Source organism: Leucoraja erinacea, chromosome 31 (genome assembly GCF_028641065.1).
Source record: "Leucoraja erinacea ecotype New England chromosome 31, Leri_hhj_1, whole genome shotgun sequence".
NCBI lineage: Eukaryota > Metazoa > Chordata > Chondrichthyes > Rajiformes > Rajidae > Leucoraja > Leucoraja erinaceus.
In genome coordinates, this window is record NC_073407.1 from 9,451,512 (window position 1) to 9,478,902 (window position 27,391).

General features: G+C 40.1%; 1 protein-coding gene across 5 annotated transcripts in view; it reads left to right on the forward strand.

The window, feature by feature from the left end:
- The window catches only part of strbp (spermatid perinuclear RNA binding protein), a 107,300-nt gene that overhangs the window by 47,530 nt on the left and 32,379 nt on the right, over window positions 1-27,391 (forward strand). For 4 of the 5 annotated variants that reach the window (XM_055659870.1, XM_055659873.1, XM_055659872.1 and 1 more), the window contains exons 3-12: window positions 2,502-2,691; window positions 3,622-3,857; window positions 6,362-6,527; window positions 12,523-12,670; window positions 16,767-16,861; window positions 17,242-17,337; window positions 17,727-17,838; window positions 19,814-19,911; window positions 22,676-22,790; window positions 26,953-27,045. In XM_055659870.1, the coding sequence (XP_055515845.1) occupies window positions 2,653-2,691; window positions 3,622-3,857; window positions 6,362-6,527; window positions 12,523-12,670; window positions 16,767-16,861; window positions 17,242-17,337; window positions 17,727-17,838; window positions 19,814-19,911; window positions 22,676-22,790; window positions 26,953-27,045 (1,198 nt within the window). In that variant the 5' untranslated portion in view covers window positions 2,502-2,652. The remainder of the gene's footprint in view (window positions 1-2,501; window positions 2,692-3,621; window positions 3,858-6,361; window positions 6,528-12,522; window positions 12,671-16,766; window positions 16,862-17,241; window positions 17,338-17,726; window positions 17,839-19,813; window positions 19,912-22,675; window positions 22,791-26,952; window positions 27,046-27,391) is intronic. The other variant, XM_055659874.1, reaches the window with a different exon arrangement.

Here is a 27,391-nt window from a genome sequence, read left to right on the forward strand (position 1 = left end):
ACAGATGTAAGGACCAGAACGTGGAACCAATAATATAAGCTGCAGTTCAGCTGGATAAAGGAGTGAGAAATCTTGCCCATCTGGTAAATTATACATTTTGTAAATCTAACCATTTTCCAAAACATAGGAAAGGAACTGCCATTTGTTTAGCAGTGATCATATTCTCATAGTAAAACAAAGCGCTTTGCAACCAATCGCTTTCTTTTTGCAGATAAATATACCAGGAATTTGTTTATAACCATATTTTTTAAAATCAATAAGATGCAAAGCTAATCTACTTTGCTGGGTTAATTAATATTGGGCATAATAACAGAAGGATCTCTCTGCTTCTTATATAACTAATAGAATGAGATCTTCCATATCCACTTGAACGAACATACATGCATTTACCATCTAATCCAAAAGATGAGACCTTGGAACGTACATCTTCTTTGTTACTGCAGTAAATGTAATGTCAATTTGCATTTTGTGCAAACGCTGCTCCAGGGCGTGAACACACAATCTTCCGCCTCAAGATGATTTTTCTATCATTGAGCCAAGTTAACCGTGGAGGAACATGTAGATGCATTTGAACTGTTAACTGTTAACAGTATGTGAGCTATCCATGAGAAAAAACCACAATTAAACTACAATTAAGAACGCAGTTCTTAATTTTGGAGTACATTGAAATAATAGAGGTTTACGCATGGTTTACGCATTTGTGATTTTATATTTCAATTCTGAAATGGCAGTATAATGGCAGTATATGTATTTTCTTGTATAGCCAGAGTGATGTGAACATAATTGAACCATGTGATGGAATAGTGGATCCCTTGCATGCATATTTAGTTTAAATTATACTGTGCTAGGGATGGGTCTAGAATAACACACTGTGGAGGACATTGGATTGTATCTCCCATTACTTAAACCTACAGTGACAAAGGTACAACAGAGGCTTTTTGATTTATTCATAGAAATAAAAGTCAGAGTGCAATCAAAAAGATTCAACAAGGGCTCCATCCAAAGTGCGATACGTTGGGCTCTCTACTGTGATTTATTAAAATTAATGTTACTCAGCTTTTCATGATTTCCGATTGTTGGAAATGTTTACCCCAATTTGATTTCCCATCCTGCCATCTGGTTACCTATGTGTGAAAGAAAGCCCGGGCATAAAAAAGAATACAGTGTGGTAACCAATACCCCCCACACTCCTTCCCATGGAAGAACGCTGTGAGGCGGAGGCGACGGTAGAAGAGCTCCAAATCGTGGTGGGCGCGGAACTCATTGAGGTGGGGTCGGAGGTGGACGAAGGTGAGGCCTCTGCTGAGGACAGACCGTATCGGAAAGGAGGAGGTCAGGGGGGATGGTAAACACATGGCAGGGATGGGGGTTGGAGCCGGAGGAAGGCAGGTGAGTGGACTGAGGGCGAGGGTGATGTGTGGTGGGATGGTGGGGGGTGGGTGGGGGGGGGGGGGGGGGGGGGGGGGCATGAGGACTGTAGTATGGGTGGGGAAAAGCTGGGGTCACATGGTTAGAGAGGGATGGGGAAGACCCAGTGGAACAACCATTGAGGTTACCAGGGTTAGGGGGATTGGCACTACGACCCAGCGCAGTCAAACCCAGGGGAGTTGGAGTCTGCAGCGTGGAAGCTTCAGGCCCGGTACTGAGTCCAGGCTGCAGGGAAGACAACGGCTGCGGGCTGCTGGAGGGCAGTGGAGTGGCGAGGGTCGGTGGAATCAATGGTGGAAGTCTGCGGGTCGTGGAGTCCGAGTCAGCGGGCGAAGCGTGGGAGGTCCCGGTGTACGGATGGTCGGTGGGGCGACGAGGTTCGGCGAGCCCGATGAGACGGCGAGGTGAGTAGGCCCTTGTGCGGCGGTGAGTTTGGCGGGCCTGGTGCGCGGCCATGTTCGGTGGGCCGGGTGAGGTGGCGATGTTCAATGGGCCTGGTGCGGCAGCGATGTTCGATGGGCCCAGTGAGGCGGCGGGGGGAGTAGGCCCTGGTGCGGTGGCAAGGTTCGGCAGTCCCAGTGGGCGGCGAGGTTTGGCGGTCACATTATGGTGGCGATAGTCGGAGGAATCGGTGAGGGGGAAATATTTGTGTGGATTTCAGCATTAAATTACTTAGGTAATTTTTGGTGTTATTGGATAGTAAAACATAGGAAATTAAAACTTTTCGAAGATCTTCACAAAGAAAACACCTGCCTATTCAAAAATCCTTTATATCATGTAAGTGCAGAATCTTTTGTGTTAATGCCATGTAGGTGAGATTATTGTGGTAGTTCAACTATTCTCAGTGCAGAAACAATAAATATGCCAAATGCATATGGGTAAGTTTTAAATTATATCAAATGTAAATTTGCCATAGGAAACTTCTATTTACATCAGGAGGAAACAGTATTAGGAATTTTTTTTAAATAGTAGCTCAAACCATACCATTTTTTCTTTTTCTCACTTGGCGCACTTTCTTTTGTGTATTTTGCGCTGTATCAATTTGATCTCTTCTGTTTTCTCCTCCATGAAAGAACTGAGGTACAGAATGAGACCTTATATGCAGCACAGGCGGGGGAGATCATGTGGCTTGCATGGCTACTGCAAGGATGAAAAGTCTTAAATGGACAGAGTCCTGCAATTTTCCCCCGTTTGGGTGATGGCTTAATCATTTGTATTTGGAGGATGAAGTATATTGAAAGAATGAAGAAGACCATACAGAAGGTAAGCTGTCTAACGTTACCTGCCTTGGTAGGGTCTTCAGCATTCTTCAAGTTATATTCTCTGCATGCCAAGCTCTTGCCATATCCTCTCCTGTGTTACCTGATTCATGATTCAAAATTGGCACTTTTAGCATTTCCCCCCAAAATTGAAGGTTTGATTTTATGTCCGTGTTCTCACAGACATCCTTATTAAGTGGCTCATAAGATTACATGCCTTTGATAATCCATTTGTATACAAAAATCAGATCTCAGTCACATCTCTCAAATGTTATGCAAAACTAAGAGTAGTTGACTAAGTTGATTTACAGTATTATTTGTTGTTTTGGGCTGCCTAAAGACAAACATATAGGGAAGGGTATTTCCTTACCATGACAATGTAGGCAACTTTCAGAATGGAACAACATTCAGAATGATTATTGTCATCATCCAGTGGTCTTGAATAATATTTGAACAATAAAGTGAATCATGCAGATAAAGATCATTTCATACCATGATACAAATATGCATTGTTATATTTTAGTTATAACTGTGCCTTGTTCTGCACATGTTCTTCTTTGGCCTCATCAGCAAAAAAAAGGAACTTGCCTAACAAGAAGCAATTAAACCATGAGAGAATGTAAAGAGCAGTATGCTTCATGCCTCCTAAAGTGAAAGCCATGGTCTCCAAATAATCTGCTGCTAACCTTTGTAAATGAGATCTTTTCTATCAATCTAAAGTTGTAATACAACCTGAAACAAAATGGATTTTTATTGTCTTCACTCCAGCGGTGCAACAGGAATAACAGAGGAGCAGGCTATCAGCATTATATTATGCATGGATTTTGACTCTGCTTTTGATTGATTTTCATAGTTAGCGCTTAGTTTTTTGGAATTTCTATTCCTTTGCCATTTGGAAAACAATCTAATGTCAATCTTTATTTTCTTTCCAAAGAGGCCAATCCGAACATTTGCTAATGACGATCGTCATGTCATGGCAAAACATTCCACAGTGTATCCTTCCCAAGAAGAGCTTGAAGCTGTACAGAATATGGTTTCTACGGTGGAATGTGCACTAAAACACGTATCTGATTATTTGGATGAAACTAATTTGCAGTCAGTTAATGTGGACACGGATGAAGATGGAGCTGGAGACAGCAAAAAAAGTGACACGTCAGAGAGCAACTCAAGGCAAGTTGCTTTGTATTTATTAAAGATCCAGTCTTTTCAGTACAGTTATTAGGTTTCCTTTTACACAGATGTCATAGATACAAATGTTCTGCTAATATATTGGTTTTTCATCCACATGAATTATTTGTGGGAAATTATAATTTCTATTTACAAACTGTGCTAAATGTTTGGTTAAAATATGTTTTCATGGCACAAAGTTAATGAAATCTCTTAATTCTAGCATCATTGTATTATGGTAGATTTTCCATTGCATCCTTCAAATTAGAAGACTTTTCCTAGATCATATTTTCCAGATATATCTGCTAAAACAACTGCTTGGAAATGTATCCCAGATCTGGCCTTGAGAAATGGGGACGATTGAGTATGTTTAGAAGGCAGAACAGTGTTTTGTTTGTATTGTCTTTGAGATAGTAAAACAATTTTCATAGCAAACATCTTTTGCTGCTAAATTATGTAATGAGCTTGGTCAAAGAGGTAGACCTGAAGAAATGTCATGATGGCGATGTTTGGGGAAAGATTACAGGCTTTGGTATTAAGAGGAAAACTGCCAGGTATGGAATAGTTAAACATAGGAATGTTTGAGAGGCTGTGAAAACAAATATAAGAGGCTTAGGACTACAGTAGGTTACAAAGCAAGGTCAAAGAGGGATTTAAAAATAGTATCATTTAAAAGTAAAGGCATTGGTTAATTGAGAGTCTGGGTATAAACAACAGTAGTGTTTTGGAAGAACACGACAGCGTGAGATGGAGCGCAGCTTTTGGCTGATCCCGTTTGAAATGGAGGATAAAAGGGCAACTCATTAATACATTGGAATAGGCAAACCTGGCAGTTTGAAGCTGTACGTGAAGCAGGAGAGGATTTGTGACAGAACAGTCCAGTTGATGTCATACTTATGTGGCCTGATGCTCATTTCGGGTCAGATGTGACACCAAAGTTGTGATGTATTCTTTCAAAATGGGCAAAGAGCAACATTACTGGTGGGTATTGGAATTAGTTTGTATAGCCAAATCATTGAAGATGACATAAAACCAGTGTTTAAGATTGTTACTAAATAGAAGTGCAAATCCTGGGCTCTGGACATAAGAGAGGTTGACAATAAAAACAATGAAGCCAGAATAAAGTGTAATAAAAAAATTGTTAGGCTTTATTTTGTCCATCTCTGGAAACCATCATTTAGAATGGCTGTGTTTTAGAAAAGATGCAGAAGCTATTTACTGCAAAGTTAGTAGGTATGAAGAGTTTCCCATAAGAGATGGGGGGGTGTTGGGGGGGAAGCACGATTCAGTGGCGCAGATGGTCGAGCTGCTGCCTCACAGTGGCGGACACCCAGGTTCAATCCTGACCTTCAGTGCTGCCTGTGGGGAGTTTGCATGTTCTCCATGTGACCGCATGGGTTTCCTCCGGGTGCTCCACTTTCCTCCCACATCCTATATATGTGTGGATCGGTAGGTTAATTGGCCTCTGTAAATTGCCCCTAAAGTGTAGGGAGTGGAAAAGAAGGTGTGATTACATAGAACTAGATTGATGGTCGGCGTGGAAACGTCTGTTTCCATGTTTCATCTCTAATGTCAACTAAACTTGAGAAGGTTAAGGGAAACTTTTAATGGTTCAAAGTTTATTTTATTGTCACATGTGCAAATGCACAGTGAAATTATTTTCTTACAGTATTGCCATACCTAGGCACATCCTCAACTAGCGAAGTATACAGACATAGTCTACTGAGCCCACATGCAAGAGACGCCATGTTTTGGCAACATTTTCAAAGTCCAGTCCATGCTTTCATTCTTATAAGTCCTATCCAAGCAAGTCCCAGGGTGTTGCGGCCGCCTCCCACAGGACCAGTTTGGCGGCTCTCTCCCTGTAGGCCGCAGTCTGCTGGGTCCTCCAAACGGTAGTCGGCTCAGTGGCTCTCTCTGCAGAATGCAGTCCGCGGGTCCTCTGACTGGTGGCCAGTCTTGCGGCTCACTCCCTGCAGGCCGCGGTTTACTGGTTCACAGAACAGTGGCCGGCTTGGCGGCTCTCTCCCTGCAGGCCGCTGTCCGCTGGATTCTCTGAGTGGCAGGCTCGGCATCTCTCTCCCTGCAGGCCGTGGTCAACCTGTTCCTCAGAACGGTGGACGGCTTGGCGGCTCTCTCTTTGCAGCCATGGCATGCTGGGAGCTGTGATGCATCTCGAAATAGAGAATGTCATAAAAATTCTGCTGAATAAATTGGCATTAACAGTATTTTTGTAGCGAACACAGATTTAGGATAATTGGTAAAGTGAGAGAATAGAGATTTTGTTTTTATTACTGGAAAAACATCACATGAAAGTGTGGTGGAAATATAATCAATGGACAATTGAAAAGTAAACATTTGGAAGACTGGAAGATTACACGCCTGGATATTTGAAAACTTCAAAAAGATTTTTTACGCAAACAGAATAAATGTTTGTAGAAGTATTGCAATTGTACATTTCCTTCTTTAAAAACATAAGAATCACACAATGCATCATTTTTTAACAGTGAACAGAGTGGCCGTGTCTTGTGTGGAGTGATGCGAATTGGATTGGTTGCAAAGGGTTTGCTGATAAAAGGAGACTTGGATTTGGAGTTGGTGTTGATGTGTAAAGAAAAACCAACTGAGAAGTTATTAAGTATAGTCTGTGACAATCTGCCAGTACAAATTCAGGTGAGTTCAGAGGAATCTGTTGCGCTTGGTAAGAAAAAAAAATACAACAGTAATGTGCAACTACACAGCAATGAAATGGTGAATGTGTACACGTAAAGCGCATCAGATTTTTTTTTCTGACATTAGATGAGGGTATATTATTTATTTCATTATATCCAAACCTACAACCATGTATAAAGCAATTATTAAGTATCGGCTCTGCAGCATCTTTAATGTCTGATGCAAGTACCACCTTGCCTTCTCTCAGAATAATAAGCAAAAGCATAGATGGAAGGATAGAATTGTATAACTGGGTGCAGATCGGAGGGTGCAGCTGAGGATACCTGTTAACTACTTGTGGCTTTTTGGAATGCCAATTTATTTCCTGTGATATCGGAAATAAAAAGTGGGCTTATTTACTTACTAATTTTAACAACTCAGAATGTTGTAAAGTGCTTCAGAGGCAATTATGTAGATTTGTAGAGCAGGCACTGTAATAATGTAGGAAATGCGTAGACAATTTGTACTCCAGAATCATCCACATCGTAGCAAATTGATAACGACTAGGGCATCAGGGAGATCCTCCTTACATTCTTCCAAATAGTGCCATGGGATCTGCTACTTCCAGCCAAGATTGCATTTGGAGCTGAGCTTTGTCGTGTCATGAAAGACATGCCAATACAGTTCTGACTCAATTCTCTAGAGTGGGATTTGAAAATGCAGTCTTCTGATTTAAACATTGAGTGCTAATAGAACTGTTGTGGAGTTGAGAAAAAAAAGGAAAGCAATTGTAGTGCTGAGGTGAAACAGGGTAACAGGACAGGATGAGTAACAGTAGCTTGATCATGATTTTGAAATCATGCAAACCTTTAATATTGTTAAATTGTATGATGTGTCAAATTCGGAAATATTGTCGTATATGCTCGCCATTTTGAGATGTGAATTTCCATGGGTTGATTTTTCAAGGAAGCTTTGAGAATATCCCTGAATTGACTCCTCTTTTTAATAGTAATCATTGGAGCCTGGTTCAAAAGGTTAGGGCTAGGGGATCCAAGATTAGTGAGCAAACTGGATCCAAAATTGGCTTGACAACAGGAGACAGAAAGTGATAGTAGAATGTTGTTTTTGTGATTGAATGCCCGCAACAAGCATTGTTCCACAAAATCAGTCCCTGGAATGTGCATGAATGACTTGGATGTGGAGGCAAGATCAGTAACTTTACATATGACACACAGATTGACAGAGTTCTTGCTAGTCAGGACAGTAGTCTTGGGCTGCAGAGAATTATTAACACTCAGCAGGTCTGGCAGCATTGATGCCAAGAGAAAAAGAGTTAATGTGTCAGGTTGAAGACCCCCTCGTCAGAACAGAGAAAGAGAGGAAACAAGTCAGTTTTAGGTTGCCCTTAAAGTGACCCCCTTGTCCTGGACTTTAGAGAAATCTTCCTGATAGCCTGGGTGGAACAGATTCTAGAGGTATAAACCAAGTCTAATGTTTATCCAGGTAGGCGAAGCACCAAGGTTGCCTTTCAGATTTGGGCCAATACTCTGTCTGATGTGCAGTAGTCCCGCTCCTATCTCAAATCCTTTTTAAAAGGTTAATCAGGGCAGTAAGTGAGAAGAAGCACAGCAACAAAAGAACCGAGAGAGTGAGGGGGAGAGATAACACAAACAAAGGAAGCTGCAAAATGGTGAGCCGATGAAAATACCCAGCATGTCAAACTGTGTTATGGAGAGAAGCACTGAATGTTACACTGAGATGAACCTGATTACCTATATCTGATACAATTAGAAAGTGAGTTACATGAAGTGGTAGAATGTGACATATGGGTAGAGGATGGAGAATTAATATGTTGGTTGCTAGTAAGCTCACCTTTGCAGACTGAATTAAGTCGCCCAATTAGTCACCCAAATTGTTTGGTTTACTTACACCAATTCTTGAGTCCAGGCCAACCCTATAAAAATAGATTAACTAGCCACTCATGTTTACAATAGTAGTCTGTGGCTCTGCACAAACTATAATTACTACAACATTTTTTTAGTTTAGTTTAGAGATACAATGTGGAAACAGGCCCTTTCGCCTACCAAGTCCATGCCGACCAACAATCACCCGTACACTTGTTTTATCCTACACACTTGGGACAATTTACAGAAGGCAATAAACCTACAAACCTGCACCCAGAGAAAACCCATGCTGTCACAGGGCGAACATGGAAACACATAGTACCCGAGGTCAGGATCGAACTCGGGTCTGGCGTTGTGAGGCAGCAGCTCTACCACCGTGCTGCCCATATTTCCATAAGTATTTCATCATACAGAACTTTCATCACATAAATGGGCCTATTAGCCCTCTTCAATGTCAGTATGGTTTTCCACTTGTGCCTTCTTTAATCGATTCAACAGATACTACAATTTGTTTTTCTCCAATTTGTCTCAATGCATTTTACCTCAATTACCAAGTGAGGTGCTGATTTAGAGACTGGCACCAGTGGCTTCATATTAGCTGGAAGGTTTAGGTAAAATTCAGCAGTTTCATTGAATGCAAGTTATACTGTACATATAATGCCTTTTTGGATAAAGATTTATTGCTTTAATTTCTTTTGAACGAGCTAAAATCTCATAATTTGAAACGTCTTCTTTCTATGAGACTGCTTCAAAATGTTCCTCTATTGGATTACCTGTCAGAGAAAGAACTCCAATCTGTTCTCTTTCCTATAAATTGTAACCTCGCCATTTGGTTTCATCCATTTCAATCTGTTGAACTTTTCCCCAATGCTGCTGTTTCCTTTATACAATATAGAAATCAAAACTAAACAAACATTGTCTAACTAGGTTTTGTTAGCCTCTGAGAATTAAAAAATCACTTTCCTCTAGAAATGAATCCCATTGCTTTGTTGTGAATTTTATTTAGGGGGGAGAATTATGTAAATAGCCAGTTAGACATCATCTATTATTATCAGGGCTATAGCAATTCTGTCGGCAGGATACAGATTTCTAATGAAATAAATGTACATTAATTGCTAAGATGCATCACATTATGCATGCCATGACAGCAACCTTCATCAACCTGACCCTAAAACATCAGTGAGGACTCCACAAAGGCAGCTCTTCCCAACGATGCCTTATGGACAACCTGTCTTTTCACAGCTGATGGGCTGTCCTGAAGCCCCGCATAATTAACACGTAAGAGACTCTTGGCTTCCCTATCAAGAGAAAACAGAACTGGTTTGATAAGAATGACAAGAAGGTGGAGGAGGAGTTGGAATCTTAAATGTTCTAAAAGTCAATGACAGTGTAAACCACACGTCCCTACCCCATTGAGAACCAATTACACAGGAGGTTAGGTGAACTTTTGAGGAACACAGAAGCCTGATGGAAGAAATAGCCGAAAGACCTTTTCAAGCGTCACTATTGTTGGCTCCGAACCACAGTAACCTATTCCGGCCAAAATTGCTGCCACTCTTGAAGATCATCTCCCTACTCAAAAATAAAGAAGCCTCAGGAGCAGACAGTATCCCCTATGAAATCTTAAAACACAGTGACAAAACTACAATTGCACTGTCCATATCTGGTAAGAAGTAGAGTTACCGGGAACTCTCAGTAATACCTTGATTATAATCCTCTTCAAGAAAGGAGACAAGTCTTGACTGTTGTAGTTACAGAGGGATCTGGTATAAGGAAAATCTTCTCCAGTGTCCTCCGCAATCACCTCCTCCTTGTGGATGAAGAACTGCTCCTGGAATCAGAGTGTGGATTCTGTTTATCTCAAGGCAAAATGGGCATGATCTTAGACAATAGACAATAGGTGCAGGAGTAAGCCATTCAGCCCCTCGAGCCAGCTCCTCTACGCACTGTGAACATGGCTGATCATCCACAATCAGTACCCCGTTCCTGCCTTCTCCCCATATCCCTTGACTCCGCTATCTTTAAGAGCTCTATATAACTCTCTTGAAAGCATCCAGAGAATTGGCCTCCACTGCCTACTGAGGCAGAGAATTCCACAGATTCACAACTCTCTGGGTGAAAAAGTATTTCCATCAATCAGAAGGGACCGTGGAACACCCTCCTCAAAATTAGCTGCCCATAGAAACTCATCTCTATCCATAATGACATGCAAGTCATCTCACTAACCAACATGCCTACAATAATACCCTCTCAGTGAAAAACAGTTTCAAATGAAGCTGTGTCATGGCCCTAATGCTATTATCAATCATTTAACAGTATTGCACCTTACTTTAAATAACATTTCCAAGGGAGTAGAGCTAATCTTCAAAACTAATGGGAAACTGTTTGGCAACTGCACTCCACAATCAAGGTCACCTGAACCTTAGTTGTCCAGCTGTAGTACATAGACAATGTGCATGGTTGGGGGCAAAACTAAAATATCTCCAACTTGTTCACAGAAGCACACGCACATTCAATGACTGCAACTACAAGGTCATCCACCCACCTTATCCTAATGCATCTCAAGATCCTTTAACAATACTGGTTCATAGCATGACCTTGGAAAACATAACTACTTCCAATATCTTGGGAACTAGTTCTCAGCGATGGCAGGCATCATTGGTGAATTTTACCATTGGTTTCATTGCACCAGCTCCATTTCTGGTTGATTGAGGAATTTTGTTTTTAAAGAGCAAGATTCAAACTTCAAGATCAAAATTCATAGTCTACTGATCTGTCTTTCCTATAAGACGTGAACCTATTTACAGTAAGCATCTCAAGAGACCAGAAACTACCACCAAATCCTCCAAATCCATTGGCGGTTAAGCAATCCAAAGAGAGTATTCTCTCTCAGGCCAACATCCCCAGCATTGGGTACCTAGTTATTCTCATTAGCTATATTGGAAACATTGTTCATAATCCCAACACCAGACTCTAAAATATACTTTATTTGCAATGTTACTCATGGGAGAAGATTGCCAAGTGGAAAAAGATTAAAGTAGGTGCTCAAGCTTCTTTAAAGAAATGCAACAATGCCATTGACTATGGGGAGCCTCTAGCACAGGATCACTCGGTTTAGTTTAGAGATACAGCGTGAAAGCGGGTCCTTCAGCCCACCTAATCTGCGCCGACCAACAATCATTGCGCACTAATTCCATTCTACAAACTACGGATAATTTACAGATGCCAATTAATCTACAAACCTGCGTGTTTTTGGAATGTGGGAGGAAACTGCATGGAGCACCTGGAGAAAACCCACGTGGTCACAAGGAGAAAGTACAAACTCCGTATAGACAGCACCCATAGACTGGATTGTGTAAGGCAGCATCTCAACTGCTGTGCCATTCTCAGGAGAAGGACTGTTAAACAGAGATTGGTATTGAGAACCTCAAGGCCGCACACATAATTGATGGAAACAATGCATAATTTCACAAGCGTATCCACTTGCCTGTCCCATCAGACACTTCTTGCTCCATCTATGGAAGAGCCTGCAGTCACATATTAACCTTATTAGCTATCGCAGAACCAAAATAAAACTAGTGGAAGCATGCCATCCTCAGTCTCAAGGGACGCATTAAACAGAAGGATAATCAGTGTTTAAATTACATTTGGGGAAAAAAATTCCATTGCATGTAATATTTGGACATGCAATTATAGGAATAATAATGATAAAAAATCCATGCAAACTTCTCCAGGAAGATGAGTTCACATTTTTATGGTGTGAAATTTGTTTTACGTTGGGTGAATGGTAGCTGGCTGATCACAGATTTTCAAAGTATTTTTCTGCAGCTGAAGACTTGCAGTTTTAAAGTGCAATTATTTCATTAGCAGGTGGAGAGGACTTTACCTCTGCAGTATATAGGTATTATATAAGCAAACATTTACCATGTCTGATTAATGAGGGGATATGCACAAAAAGCTGGAGCAACTCAGCAGAACTGGCAGCATCACTGGAGAGAAGAAATGGGTGACGTTTCCAGTCGAAATGAGGGGTCTATTTTAAAATATGGAGATGTGAGGGAGACATCCTTTTCTTTAAATGTTAGACTATTTTGTATTTTTGATATATTTAGAAACTTTCAGAGGAAAAATATGAAGTTGACAAATGCACGGAAGAGGCGGCCATCATTGTCCAAAACACAAAAGAACCCAAGTTGACGCTGAAAATCATTCTCAGTTCACCAGTAGTCAGAGATGAAATGGAAAAGAAACAAGATGGAGGTATATTGATCGTCATTTTCATGTGTTACTATTTTATACATTGCTTGCTGTAAGGCATCTGTGGTCTTGCAGAGCAGGTGTGAACAGAAATTGAAAATAATGTTTGCAGTTTCAGGGTTAGCTGGAGAAAAGCTTTGAATCTTTTGCTTTGTAAAAATGAAAAACAGAAGGTTCTTTACCCAGAGTTTGAAAGGTAATTTCAAATCAAAGTTGAAGCTGAATAGATGATAATTCTAGGGCCCTAGTGAAACTGTACCTGTATTTTGTGCCGTTTTGGTCTCCAAATTTGAGGAAGGACATTCTTGCTATTGAGAGAGTGCAGTGTAGGTTCACGAGGTTAATTCCAGGGATGGCGGGACTGTCATATGTTGAAAGAATGGGCTTGTATACACTGGAATTTAGAAGGATGAGAGGGCATCTTATTGAAACACATAAGATTGGACCAGAGGGGATAAGAGGGAATCTTATTGAAACATATAGGGATTGGACATGCCAGAGGCAGGAAACATGTTCCCGATGTTGGGGGAGTCCAGAACCAGGGGTCACAGTTTAAGAATAAAGGTTAGGCCATTTAGAACGGAGAAGAGGAAAAGCTTTTTCACCCAGAGAGTTGTGAATCTGTGGAATTCTCTGCCTTGGAAGGCAGCGGAGGCCAATTCTCTGGATGCTTTCAAGAGAGAGTTAGATAGAGCTCTTAAAGATAGTAGAGTCAAGGGATATGGGGAGAAGGCAGAGCGGAGTACTGATTATGGATGATCAGCCATGATTACAGTGAATGGCGGTGCTGGCTCGAAGGGCCGAATGGTCTACTCATGCACCTATTGTCTATTGTCTATAATGAAATTCAGAGGGTCTAAAATAAAACTGTAAATTCCCAAATGTTTGGATGATGAAAAGACTCATAATTTTACTTAAATTATGAGTCTTTTGATCATCCAAACATTTGGGAATTTACAGTTTTATAGTTAATTATCTGACTACTGCATACTCACAGACCACGTTCAGATCACATAAATGTCATATGACTTATTGCATTCATAATAAATGTATATGATGTGATTAACGCCCCATCTCAGTGCTACAAAAATAATATTTGAACAATACATTAAGGTCCAACGACATTTCAAATTATGATCATATTCAGAATGTAGCAGCCAAGCTTATAGCTGTTAAATCTTTATTTGCATTTCAGAGAAAGCAGCAATTTTTAACTAATTCTACTGGCAGAACATGAAAAGTGTTTAGTGGTTTGAGCATCACACCCCATTGCAGTTGTTTTTGTCCTAAAGTAAAATTTTGCAAAATACCAGAAGATAAAAATGACTCATTATGATGCAAAAACACTCAAACGTTTAAACGGCATCAACATCTTTTTACCAATTGAAAAATAAATTATCATTAGGAATTGGACTGATGGCAATGACATGGACTGAATGGGAATGTACCTATTGAGTCAAATGGCCTCATTCTGCATTTTAAATATATAAGAAATTGCAAATTACGCCGTCCTTGTGAGTAAGCATGACGTGCAAAACAAAGATTTAGGCCATACAGGGTTTTCAATGTGCAACAGTATTCTAAATAAATTCATCCTGATGTGCTTGGAGTGCATTGATTTAAAATTAACCAAATCTGCTAATAGCACTGAGATTGGGAAAGAACAATAGCTGGTGAGAATAAAATAGTGTTAATTGGTTTTTATTGTTTACTTATAGGCTTTCTTTTGGTTTAGTCTGCAAAGCGTGTCAATGATAGTTTGTTGAGCCTTACTGGACAATGTCAGACCTTTGACCAACTGGCCGCTCTCTGTCATGGGAATGGAGGCAGCTGTGCCCACCTGGGCAGGAGGGGACTCCCTGTTGCTGTTCTCCCTATTTCTAGACTTGCTACAAGTCCCTTCAGTAATTCAATACTGTTCAGCAAGAAATTGTGGTATAAAACGATGTATGGTTGCATACAGTATTTTGAAATCAAGCTCTATTAGTAACAACCAGCTGATTTAAATATCTATTAATTGGCAATTTCCAGTTTGCCGGAGTTAATACCATCTGAAATTTCCTGCCTCACAGTATGCTATATAGTCACTAATCAGCACCCAAAGCAATGTTAGCTGAAAGGGACTTTCTCAGCTGTGTACATTTTGTCTTACTTGAATGATTCATGTGCATTCATGCCCTGCTCTCTACAATCTCGTGTTTGGTTGAGGGGAGATGGGTGGGGGTGGGGCTGCAGTGGTTTGGTGATACATCTTGATGTTGCTTGTGCTAATGCATATTTTGAAAACTTGAGATGAGCAGGTTCCTGACACCCACCATTTGATTTACAATGATAGGGTTTGAAATAAATGTATTGACCACAAGCAGAACTGGTTGACTTCAGTTAACTTTTGTCATTTAGTTACATTACAATTTTTTTCCTTCCTTGACCAAAATGTTAATATTATTCTTTTGTCCTTTGAAATCCAAAAAAACTATATAATTTCTAATATTCCAATATTGAGTTCTAATTGATGGTGATTGAATTCACCCAATCAAATAAGATCAAATAGAACAAGTTGTCCTACAACTTTAGGCTGTGCACGCCGTACGCAAGAAGAAGATTGAATTCACCCTGCTTGAAGAATGAATTTGGTGTCAATGAACCTTGTAGTGGCTGTATGCATCACCTTTTCTTACTAGAGTGAGACTAGCAGCCTTTTGCTTTATCAAGATTGGTTCCATTGCTGTCACCACAAGCTGTGAAACAATGTCCTTCTTTAAATTTGATACAATTTCTACATTATATGCCTACGTTCATTTCAAACTCAAAATTGTACAGGGCATGAAGTGAAAACATGAGTGTTTTTTAAAGGGACTTTGGTGCAAGTCTACCCCATTCACTGCCTGCTCTTTATCCCCTATCCTTATCTTTGTTTCTGTAGAACTTGCATGTAAAAGATGACTGACTGCAAAAAAAATTAATAATGTTGCATGTTATTGCAGAGTTGCCCTTAAATGTAATCAAACAAATAACAAACAAATTGAAATTACTGAGTAGAAACCATGTTAGCACCCAATGAGCGTCAGAGTAGCACAAAACTATATTCATAGTTTTGAAATAAAATCATTTAAAATGAATAAATATCTTGGTGATGTTGAGGTGAGATTTTGTAACGAGGTTTATTGTGGCAGAATTATATACATAAAAATTTGTCCCTGCAGACAGTCATCCTTTATGCTGTCTAATCCAATGTTTTAGACTATTAACCACCCATCTACAGCAGTTTATCTTTGTATCCCTTGTGTAAGAAATATTGTACTTCATGGCAGATGTTTTTGACGCTTTACAAGGCAGAAACTCCAGTTGTTGAAAATTCCTTAAACTACTATCATATATAAATTTCAATTGGGGTTAACTGCCATAATAAATTTCTGTTACATTTTAATACCTTTGTTGTAGGTGCCAACTTTATTTGTATGATCATAAGCAGTTAAAAGTTTTCAGGATATTTGTTTCCCGGAAACAAGTTATTGCATAAATGACACCTGCACGAGGAATTAAAATAACCGGGCCATACGTGGTTAATTTCTGGTTTCCTTGGTCCTCAATATCAACTATGTTGTGGCAATTGGAGTGGAACTTTTATATTTAATAACATGAGCTCTGCATATTTTGGTCTGCAAAAACTGAAATCAGTGAGAACTGGAAAGCAAAATGAGACTTAAATGTTTGGAAGTAGGCTCAGTTTACTTTCCATTGCACTTTACTATTTTAATTGCAAAATTACCCAGAAAACCAGAAATAAAAGAGGCTTGGCTAACAGTTAACAAAAGTATCTGCTGTGTGGTATAATTTGTTGTGTTCTGCATTTTAAATAAGTCTCAGAATCATATACTCTGCAGTTGATATGCCATTGATTCGTATCCCGAATGAATGCCTTTTGCTTCTGTCTCACATGTTCACGTTACCGTAAATGGCTGTTGTAGTAACCACAATGCACTATTAAACCATTAAAATTTCTGGGAGCCTTGTTTGCCTAGGATGCTGCCACTCCCTACTACTGAATGACAGAAACCCCTTGGTCAAACTGTATCTGTCTTCTTATTCCATTCACCAGTAGAAAATTTTGCGATGAAAGATCCACCGGACTTATTGGACAGGCAGAAATGCCTAAACGCCTTGGCGTCTCTGCGACATGCCAAATGGTTTCAGGTTGGCTACTTGTTCTTACCTTATTGTTATTGTAGCCTTATGAGGTTTTAATGTTAAAACTATTTGTTATATTAAACCATTTAATGTTATTCATTTGCTCATAGTTTTGGTACTTTGCGCAGTTTAAACTCAGTCGGTAATACTATAATAGGTAGATAGTTTCCTTTTACTCGTTATCATGAGGCTACAAAAGCAATTGTTAAACATTTATGCTTCTTGCATGTACTTGAAATCTGCTCTTCTAGAGGATTTGTTCTCGGTAAATGTACATTTTTGTTTGCATGATATTTTAATTTAAGTTACTGAGAAATGCCAAGGTGTTATGTAACTTGTAGCTGTGCTACGCAGATGACACATCACAACAATTCTGTATGTTTTAGGCAAGGGCAAATGGATTAAAGTCATGTGTAATTGTGATTCGTATTCTGCGTGATTTATGCAACAGAGTACCCACATGGGGACCATTGAAAGGATGGGTAAGTTTAAATACTGACTGTTATCTTGTCAAATCAAACGATTCAGGTACATACAAACTATTACGTTGTTAAATGTGTCATGTCTCTTGAAACCCAAATAAAGACTAGTTGAAAAATACAAGTGAATGTAAGATTTTGAATTTCTGAAAAATGGAAACAATGGTATCTCGTCACTATTTGAAATCTAGGCATTTTACATCTAGGCTAAATAAAGCTTGTTTTTTCCATGGATGTTTATCTGCTAGCGCTAACAATGTCAATATGAACTAAATTGATGTGAAGAAAAATTGAGAGGACATTTAGTTTAAACTAACTTTGAACAACATGAAAAAAATAACCTTCACCTGTTCCTTTGGATATTACTGATCTATTGTTCCTGTTACATTTAGCCTCTAGAACTTATTTGTGAAAAAGCCATAGGTACTAGTAATAGACCATTAGGGGCTGGTGAAGCGTTGAGACGTGTAATGGAGTGCTTGGCTTCGGGGATTCTTCTACCTGGTAAGAGTCTCAATTAACAAATAGCAAATAAATAGTTTACTAATTTAGTATTTAATAAATTAACAATGGCTTTCCTATGTTCAAACCTCAAGATTATTTTAAATAGTACAGTGCCCTCCATAATGTTTGGGACAAAGACCCATCATTTATTTATTTGTCTCTGTACACCACAATTTGAGATTTGTAATATAAAAATATCACATGTGGTTAAAGTGCACATTGTCAGATTTTATTAAAGGGTATATTTATACATTTGGTTTCACCTTGTTGAAATTACAGCTGCGTTTATACATAGCCCCCCCCCCATTTTAGGGCACCATAATGTTTGGGACACATGGCTTCACAGGCATTTGTAATTGCTCAGGTGTGTTTAATTGCCTCCTTAATGCAGGTTTAAGAGAGCTATCAGCACCTAGTTTTTTCTTGAGTCTTTCCATCACCTTTGGTAACTTTTATTGCTGTTTATCAGTGAGGACCAAAATTGTGCCAATGAAAGTCAAATAAGCCATTATGAGACTGAGAAACAAGAATAAAACTGTTAGTGACATCAGCCAAACCTTAGGCTAACCAAACTCAACTTTTTGGAACATCATTAAGAAGAAAGAGAGCACTGGTGAGCTTACTAATCGCAAAGGGACTGGCAGGCCAAGGAAGACCTCCACAGCTGATGACAGAAGAATTCTCTGCAGAAGTCAGGTGTGGATTTATCAATAACCACTGTCCGCAGAAGACTTCATGAACAGAAATACAGAGGCTACACTGCAAGATGCAGACCACAGGTTAGCCGCAAAAATTGGATGGCCAGGTTACAGTTTGCCAAGAAGTACTTAAAAGAGCAACCGCAGTTCTGGAAAAAGGTCTTGTGGACAGATGAGATGAAGATTAACATATCAGAGTGATGGCAAGAGCATAGTATGGAGGAGAGAAGGAACTGCCCAAGATCCAAAGCATACCACCTCATCTGTGAAACACGGTGGTGGGGGTGTTAAGGCCTGGGCATGTTTGGCTGCTGAAGGTACTGGCCTACTTATCTTCATTGATGATACAACTGCTGATGGTAATAGCATAATTAATTCTGAAGTGTATAGACACATCTTATCTGCTCAAGTTCAAACAAATGCCTCAAAACTCATTGGCCGACAGTTCATTCTCGCAGCAAGACAATGATCTCAACGCACTGCTAAAGCAGCAAAGGATTTTTTCAATGCTAAAAAATGGTCAATTCTTAAGTGGCCAAGTCAATCACCCGATCTGAACCCAATTGAGCATGCCTTTTATATGCTGAAAGGAAAACTGAAGGGGACTAGCCCCCAAAGCAGGCATAAACTAAAGATGGCTGCAATACAGGCCTGGAAGAGCATCACCAGAGAAGACACCCAGCAACTGATGATGTCCATGAATCGCAGACTTCAAGCAGACATTGCATGCATCAAAGGATATGCAACAAAATACTAAACATGACTACTTTCATTTACATGATATTGCTGTGTCCCAAACATTATGGTGCCCTGAAATTGGGGGAATGTATAAACAATGCTGTATTTTCTACATGGTGAAACCAAAATTGTATAAAAATGGCCTTTATTAAAATCTGACAATGTGCACTTTAACCACATGTGATTTTTTTTATTACAAATCTCAAATTGTGGAGTACAGAGGCAAATAAATAAATTATGAGTCTTTGTCCCAAACATTATGTAGGGCACTGTAAATTTGTGAAGGTACATTTTTTTGTTTTTAAATGTAATCTTGAAATTAATATTTTGTGTGAAACATTAGTTTGGAATTTAATCAAAAGCCAGGTGAGATGCATGAAATATAACTCTTTGGAAAAAAAAGTTACAAATAATTTCTACTTTATGTTGGACTAGCTGAATGTTTTTCTTTAATCATATTTACTAAATAGAGTAAATTGCTAGTGAATTTATTTTCTTAGTAATCCACTGCATGCAATGTGAATTTATTTACTCTCCAGGTGGTCCAGGATTGCATGACCCTTGCGAAAAAGATTTAACCGATGTATTGATCTCGATGACTTCACAAGAAATGGATAATATTACTCATAGTGCCCAGGTATGGCTATGGCTATTCTTCAGGCATTAAGATTTCCGTTAACAAATTTACACTATGTGAACTAGTCTCCGATCAGCAACAAACTTTCCCCATATCTTGGAAGAATGAACTCTTTTTGAAAATAACAATACTCAATCTATTGTTGCTGCAAGAAATAATAATGGGAAAACTCATTAGACGAGGAGTTGCTTTTTATCATTTTATAGAAAAGTTTGGTCTCTCATTCGAGGTTCTTGTGTTTCCTGTACAGGGAGAGCAGATACGTGAAACTTTTCCATTAGAGCTCATGATAAAATAGAGCAAAACAACAAACTAAGTTCCTGCAGCTGGTAAATCCCCCCCCCCCCCCCCCACAAACCATTTACTAAGCAGCATCTTTGGGAAAATCTTCCATAACTTGTATACTTGTGTAAATTAATTGAATCATGGTCTGATTTTGCTTTTGTTTTTCGTATGAAGAGTTTCTATGTCCACCATTTGTTCTTATATTTTTCCAAAATCCTATAAATCTCTCTGAAAAAGTTCTCCTGGTAATTTTTTATTCACTGAAACCAGAAATTTATTTTCAGTGATTTATCATAATTTGAGAAGAACTTGTCAAACAATCCACATGGTAGATAGCAAGCAATTTACAAAATAGATATCACTTCAAGATATCATTTTGAATAAAGATCAAAACTTTGCATCAACATTGCTCTAAGTCAGAGCAAAGTTGTTCGGGGTAAGCCATGCTTCTATATCTAGGATTGTCAAGCAAGGGTCCAAAGCTGGATTTGAGATGAGACTCCAAGAGAAACGGCTGAATCGGGAAAGTAATAAGGATCCGTGAAAGTCGAGCAATGCTCTGAAGAAAGATATAGCGGGAGTCTTAATAAACTCGAGTACTGTGCGCTGACACCTCATTGAAGTTGCTCGTACAGCCCGAAGACCTGTGAAAAAACAACCTCTATGAAGACGGAAAAAAACGATATCAGTGGGCCCTAAAATATAAAGATTTGACACGTGAGGATTGGAGAAAAGTGTTATTCGGTGACAAAAGCTACTTCCTGGTTCAGGGCCAACATAGCCAACATGTGAGGAGATCAGTTTGGAGAGCTGGTGAGAAAATGCCATATTGACTAGTTTGTCGTACATCCTGAAAAGACGATGTTCTGGGGTTATTTCAGCTATCACGTGGTTAGTCCGCTGCACCCTGTTGACGGAATGATAAGATCACCACAATATATCGATGAATTGCAAAGAGTGGGGTCAGAGGTAACAAAGACCTTTCCAGGTGCATCTAGATCACTCCTGCAAGACCTTTTACTGAGCCACACATCAAAGATGGTGACCCAATTTTTCCAGGAAAAGGGGATACGTGTCTTGGACGGGCCTGGTAACTCGCCTGACCTGAATCTGATTGAGACTTACGTACTTTCTGCCTATTATGCCTCCTGGCATGTAGGGCAGCAACGAAGGTCCTCCACTCCTGTCTGTTGTGGGCTAGCTTCTGGACACTGCCGCAGGTCAGGTCCATTGTTTTCATTTCCTCCTCTACAGTTCTTCACCAGGTGGTTTTGGGTCTCCCTCTTTTCCTTTTCTCTTCCAGTGTCCAGTGCAGGGCTATTCTTGGGATGCTGTCTGGTGCTCTGACATTCATCCTAGCATCTGTCGATAGCCCTGGAAGTCCATCACGCCCAGTAGAGTTGATTCCTTCAGTTGCTGTTTCCGTAACATATTTGTTTTACGAGACAGGGTTGTTAGCCCTGCGCTCAACCTGCAACCTGGAGGACCAGTGGATCGCCTCTACCCTTCGACCTGTCCAGCATAGGAGACCCTAACAGGGGACGAATCTCCCGCTGGCATAGCTCTAGGAGTCACTGAGACACACAAGCTCCCCGACCACAACAAGGCTGCAATCCAACGGGGAAGAATACGATTGAGAGTTTATGGTCAATTATCAAGGAGACGTTGAAAGGAAAGGACTGTACCATGTAGTAGAAGCTCAGCGAGGCCATGAAAAAATCATTGTAAACTGACATGATTTGGCATGGAATCGCCCAGATTCTGACACAGACTTGATAAAGAAGCATGGTGGACATATAATATACTAAAGACATAATGGTGCAATAATAATAATAATGGATAATAATAGCCCTGCAACATGTACAGTATATTGACTTGTCATATACAAGTGTATGATTGATTCAATTAATTTGTACAAGGATGTAATAGTCTTGTGATGATGTCGGTGTGGGTGGAGATTACTGCTTTGAATGAATCATTCTTTGGTTATGCTGTCTTGTACCTCGCTATATTGGCAATGTTTAGGATTGTAGAGCTTTGCCAAATTGTTCAGAATGGGCAGTGTTAATTTCTTTGCCAATGCACAAACATATATAGGAGCATTTGAATGTCACCTAGAAGCAAAAATTGAATACATTTGTTTAAACTTGTTTACCTGATAGAAGTATATTTCCTGATAGAAGTATATTTGCAGTGCCTGTGGTGGTGGTGGAGGCCGATACAATAGTGGCACTTAAGATGCTTTTAGATAGGCATATGTACATGCAAGGTCATGTGCAGGCAGAGAAGATTGGTTTGTCTTGCCATCATGTTTGGCATGGACATTGTGGTCTGAAGGGCCTATTCCATTGCTGTACTTTTATTTGTTCTATGAATCATCCTTAAACAATTTCCATGTTAAACACTATCATCATATTTTAAATAACTTGTAAAAATAAATATGACATTTTAATTTTATGTGCATATCTTGTGATTATAGCATGCACTCAGGCTTATGGCTTTCGGCCAGATCTACAAAGTACTGGAGATGGACCCCCTTCCATCAACGAGATCTTCACTTCAGAAATGGTCCCGATCATTGAGTGACCGAGATGGTGGGTAGATTTTATAGGACCAAATAAACACACTGATCTGAAATTCAACTTGGTTGTGCCAATTTTTCCTCTGTAATTCATACGAAATTAATGTAATTGCATAATAGTTAGGGGAACTTTAAGTGCACATTACAGTCAGTGGAAATCAATATCCCATGATCTTTTAAATTCAAATCCCTTGAAAACTTTATAACCCAAGATAAAGTAATCACGTCGGGAAGATTCTGTTAATAGAACCTATTCGCAGACCTTACAAGAAGGCTATGAAAATTTAACTAGGATTTTGGATATAAGGTATTGAGTTGGTGCATTTGCAAGATTTTGAGAAATATTTATTCACACATTTATCAAAGAACATAGTACTAAACTAATTAAGAAATAATTTTAGGTAGACAAAAATGCTGGAGAAACTCAGCGGGTGAGGCAGCATCTATGGAGCGAAGGAATAGGTCACGTTTCAGGCCGAGACACTACTTATTTTTCCAGCATCTGCAGTTCCTTCTTAAATAAATAATTTCATACAATTTTAATCCAAGAAGTTGGTTACCCATAATAAACTGATGCTGTGATTTAATGTGTTAAATGATTCTTCAGTTTTATTAATCAAATTTATCATTCATGCTTGCATATATCAAAGAACTTTACTTTCAAAGGAAACTGAAAGATAAGTTTCGTTTTGAGTAATACACAAAGTAAAGAACAAGAACTAGTTTATATAACTAGTGTATGTCGGTCAGACTTCTGACCGACATACACCACAAACCAACTGACTCACATGGCTATCTGGACAACACGTCTTCCCACCCTGCCCCCTGTAAATACTCCATCCCCTACTCCCAATTCCTCCGCCTACGCCGCAACTGCTCCCAGGATGAGACGTTCCACACCAGGGCATCGGAAATGTCCTCGTTCTTCAGGGAACGGGGATTCCCCTCCGCCACCATAGATGAGGCTCGCACCAGGGTCTCATCCATACCCCGCAACACTGCTCTCTCTCTCCCCATCCCCGCACTCGCAACAAGGGCAGAGCCCCCCTAGTCCTCACCTTTCACCCCACCAGCCGGCAAATACAACAAATAATCCTCCGCCATTTCCGCCACCTCCAACGTGACCCCACCACTCGCCACATCTTCCCATCTCCCCCTATGTCTGCCTTCCGCAAAGACCGCTCCCTCCGCAACTCCCTTGTCAATTCTTCCCTTCCCTCCCGTACCACCCCCTCCCCGGGCACTTTCCGTTGCAACCGCAAGAAATGCAACACCTGTCCCTTCACCTCCCCCCTCGACTCCTTTCAAGGACCCAAGCAGTCGTTCCAGGTGCAACAAAGGTTCACCTGTATCTCTTCCAACCTCATCTACTGCATCCGCTGCTCTAGATGTCAGCTGATTTACATCGGGGAGACTAAGCGGAGGTTGGGCGATCGTTTCGCCGAACACCTCTGCTCAGTCCGCAATAACCTACCTGAACTCCCGGTGGCTCAGCACTTCAACTCCCCCTCCCATTCCGAATCCGACCTCTCTGTCCTGGGTCTACTCCATTGCCAGAGTGAGCAACACCGGAAATTGGAGGAACAGCACCTCATATTCCGCCTGGGTTGCTTGTGTCCGGATGGCATGAACATTGAATTCTCCCAGTTTTGCTAGCCCTTGCTGTCTCCTCCCCTTCCTTAATCCTCGAGCTGTCTCCTCCCATCCCCCCGCCCTCGGGCCCCTCCTCCTCCCTTTTTCCTTCCTTCTCCCCCCCACCCCCTATCAGTCTGAAGAAGGATTTTGGCCCGAAACGTCGCCTATTTCCTTCGCTCCATAGATGCTGCTGCACCCGCTGAGTTTCTCCAGCATTTGTGTGTACCTTTAGTTTATATAACAGTTGTAGTTTGTGCTGGAGTTTATGTCCAAGGCAGAAAAACCCTTTGGGTAATGCACATTTAAGTCCTAATAATTAAACAAAGGAGTTACTCTCTAGGGAAGTTGTAGATACCACTGGAGTCTTTGTAAGCTTTTGTTTCTGTGTTTGGACATGTTTGTGGAATTGTTGCCAACAGACCAGCTGCCAGATCCAAGTTGCATTTTGCAAAGTGAAAATGGGAGCATGGAAGAAAAGGGAAAAGTGAAAAAGTGAAATTGACAAGACTGTCAGCCAGCGAGTTGTATAATTGCCTGACTGCAAAAATACCATAAAATCCATTTGGTCTTTAAATAGACTAGAGGAAGCAGAAACGGTAGCAGCATCTCCCAATGGTGATGGGCAATTTCTTCAGAAAATTGCACTGTGGAGGATAGTTGCATCTAAATTGTGTGCATAAAATCATTCACAATCACTTTCAACAGTGTGGTCCCAGCCTTGAGTGGGAAAGAAATCACCAAATCATACTGTTATTACACCTACAGTCCATTTGAAATGGCAACATGAAATACTGGATAATGGAAGAATGGCAGATGTAGCCATACTTTAATACTTCATTATAGTCACTTCCTTGCTGTTGGCGTGTCTGTTGAAGGCTGACGCGGAATCCGCTGGAGTGAGTCTGAGGCTCATCTCCCTGCTTGTCCCCGGCGACCGAAATCCGGAAGGAGGAGAGAGCAGGATTAGCGGATGCTGGACAAAGGGTCAGTAGGAGGAGGACTGGGGTGTCTAACCTCCCGACCAAAGGACTGGAGAGGAGAGGGACGACTCATTGGTATGAGGGTCAGGCCGAGGATGAGCTGCAGAGAGATGGCAGGCCTAGGATAGGCCGCCAAGAACAAAAGAGGAACCCGGCGGATGGGGGGGGGGGGGGGGGCACTGAGACCAAAGAGGGACCATCGGGACTCTAATGAGTACTTCTGTAACTATCAACGGGAGATATGTGGCAACTCTTTACATACTTTGCGCAGTGTATGCAAAAACAAAGAATGTGACAAAGTATCCAGCATTTTGTGTATTGAATCATTGATCCCGGATTTCAACTGCAATATGAAATAACAGCTGAACATTAATTATTTCATCCTCGGCTTCAATGCACAGTTTTGTGAAACTGCTATGCTTGATGAATTGATGAATTTTCAGTTTCAGAAGATACTGACTGGAACCAATGACCGTGAAGAATGTTGAGCCGATTGGGAAATTCCAAGCTTGTTGCTGAGCGCTTAAAGCTTTAGTTAAGCCCCTGTGAAGTCAAGTTTCTATAACTCATTTTCTCAGCATTTGGGTCTAGAGAGACATAACACATGCTGACTGGAATTCCAGTATCTAATCAATCAAAATTTAGACATCTAATTCACAAAGACAATTTTAGTTTACTATCATAAAGAGGTAATCTGTTTATAATTGCTCAATATGTTGTACCTAGTACTGAATAATATGTCATTTCCACTCAGTATTGGTCTGGAACTCAGCTAATTATTGAGGTAATTTCTTCAAGTAAACAACTGTGTTAATATCTCTCAGCACCTTAAAAATAGTTGCAAGATTAGTTTTTTTTTCCTTCTCATTTTCTATTTTCTCAGAATTGTTCCAAGTACAATTTTATATCTAAGAGATAATCTTATTAAAATAAATTAGTAATGAGGTCAGCCTTTAATCATGTTGCCATAGACAAAAATCTTGCTACATTCTGCCCCACGCCAACCCCCAAAGGCAGCCTTTCTGCACCGAGTTGTGGCTAACATATTGCTGCAGGACAGCCAGCATAGAACATGGGTTAACATCAAATTATTGGCGTAGCAGTGCAAAATAGCAGAATGGGCAGAGGTTCACACCAGGTTCCAGGCACCTGTAATGCATCTCTCTTTCAATAATGCAATAATGACTATTGGCACTAATTCCATTTGGGCACATTGCTGGGAATGCATTCTGAGTTCGAAGCATGGTGCCAGTATATTGTTTAGATAAAAAATAAACAAGTATCAATAATAGGTTGTCTCCAATGGTTAGTTAAATCTGGAACATTGATGAAAATGTCAATTTGAACAAGTGCAAAATAATTTAAAATCAAAGCAGCCTTCGCAAACTTAAATATTTTTAAATATATGTTTCTGAATATTACCATTTTACTCGTAATATTTATGTAAGTAACCAATAAGATTCATAGCCAGTTCAGATTGTCATGTCAAAACCAATTTTGTTGTTATACATTTTTAGATGAAAAACCATATCAAAGAAAATGCTTTGGGATATTTTTCAGGACCTTTCTCAGCACCTTTGAAGAGACCGTATGAAGATAGTTTGGGAGATGACAAAGATCCGAACAAAAAGATGAAAAGGAACCTGCGAAAAAGTAAGCTAATGTCTAAACTGCCAGAGCAGCCTATTGATCCCTTCATTTTTTTTAAGACTTAAACTATTGAACATCCAGTTCGCAATTTTCTTTATTATCCCACAAACTTTCAAGTTACCTGCAAGTTGCATGAGAGCCTTGTTATTAGAACTCTATTTATAAAAAATACTTCCACCAACGTTGTTTCAATTATGCGCTTCAGAGTACTTCTTTCGCATGGTGAATCCTTAGTTATTCATTGGTGCTTCCATACTTTTTCAACCTGCACTAGAATGTCTAACATGATACACAGCTAGTCACAGGACCTCAAAATGTGAAGGGAATTGCTATATGATTATTTTCTTAA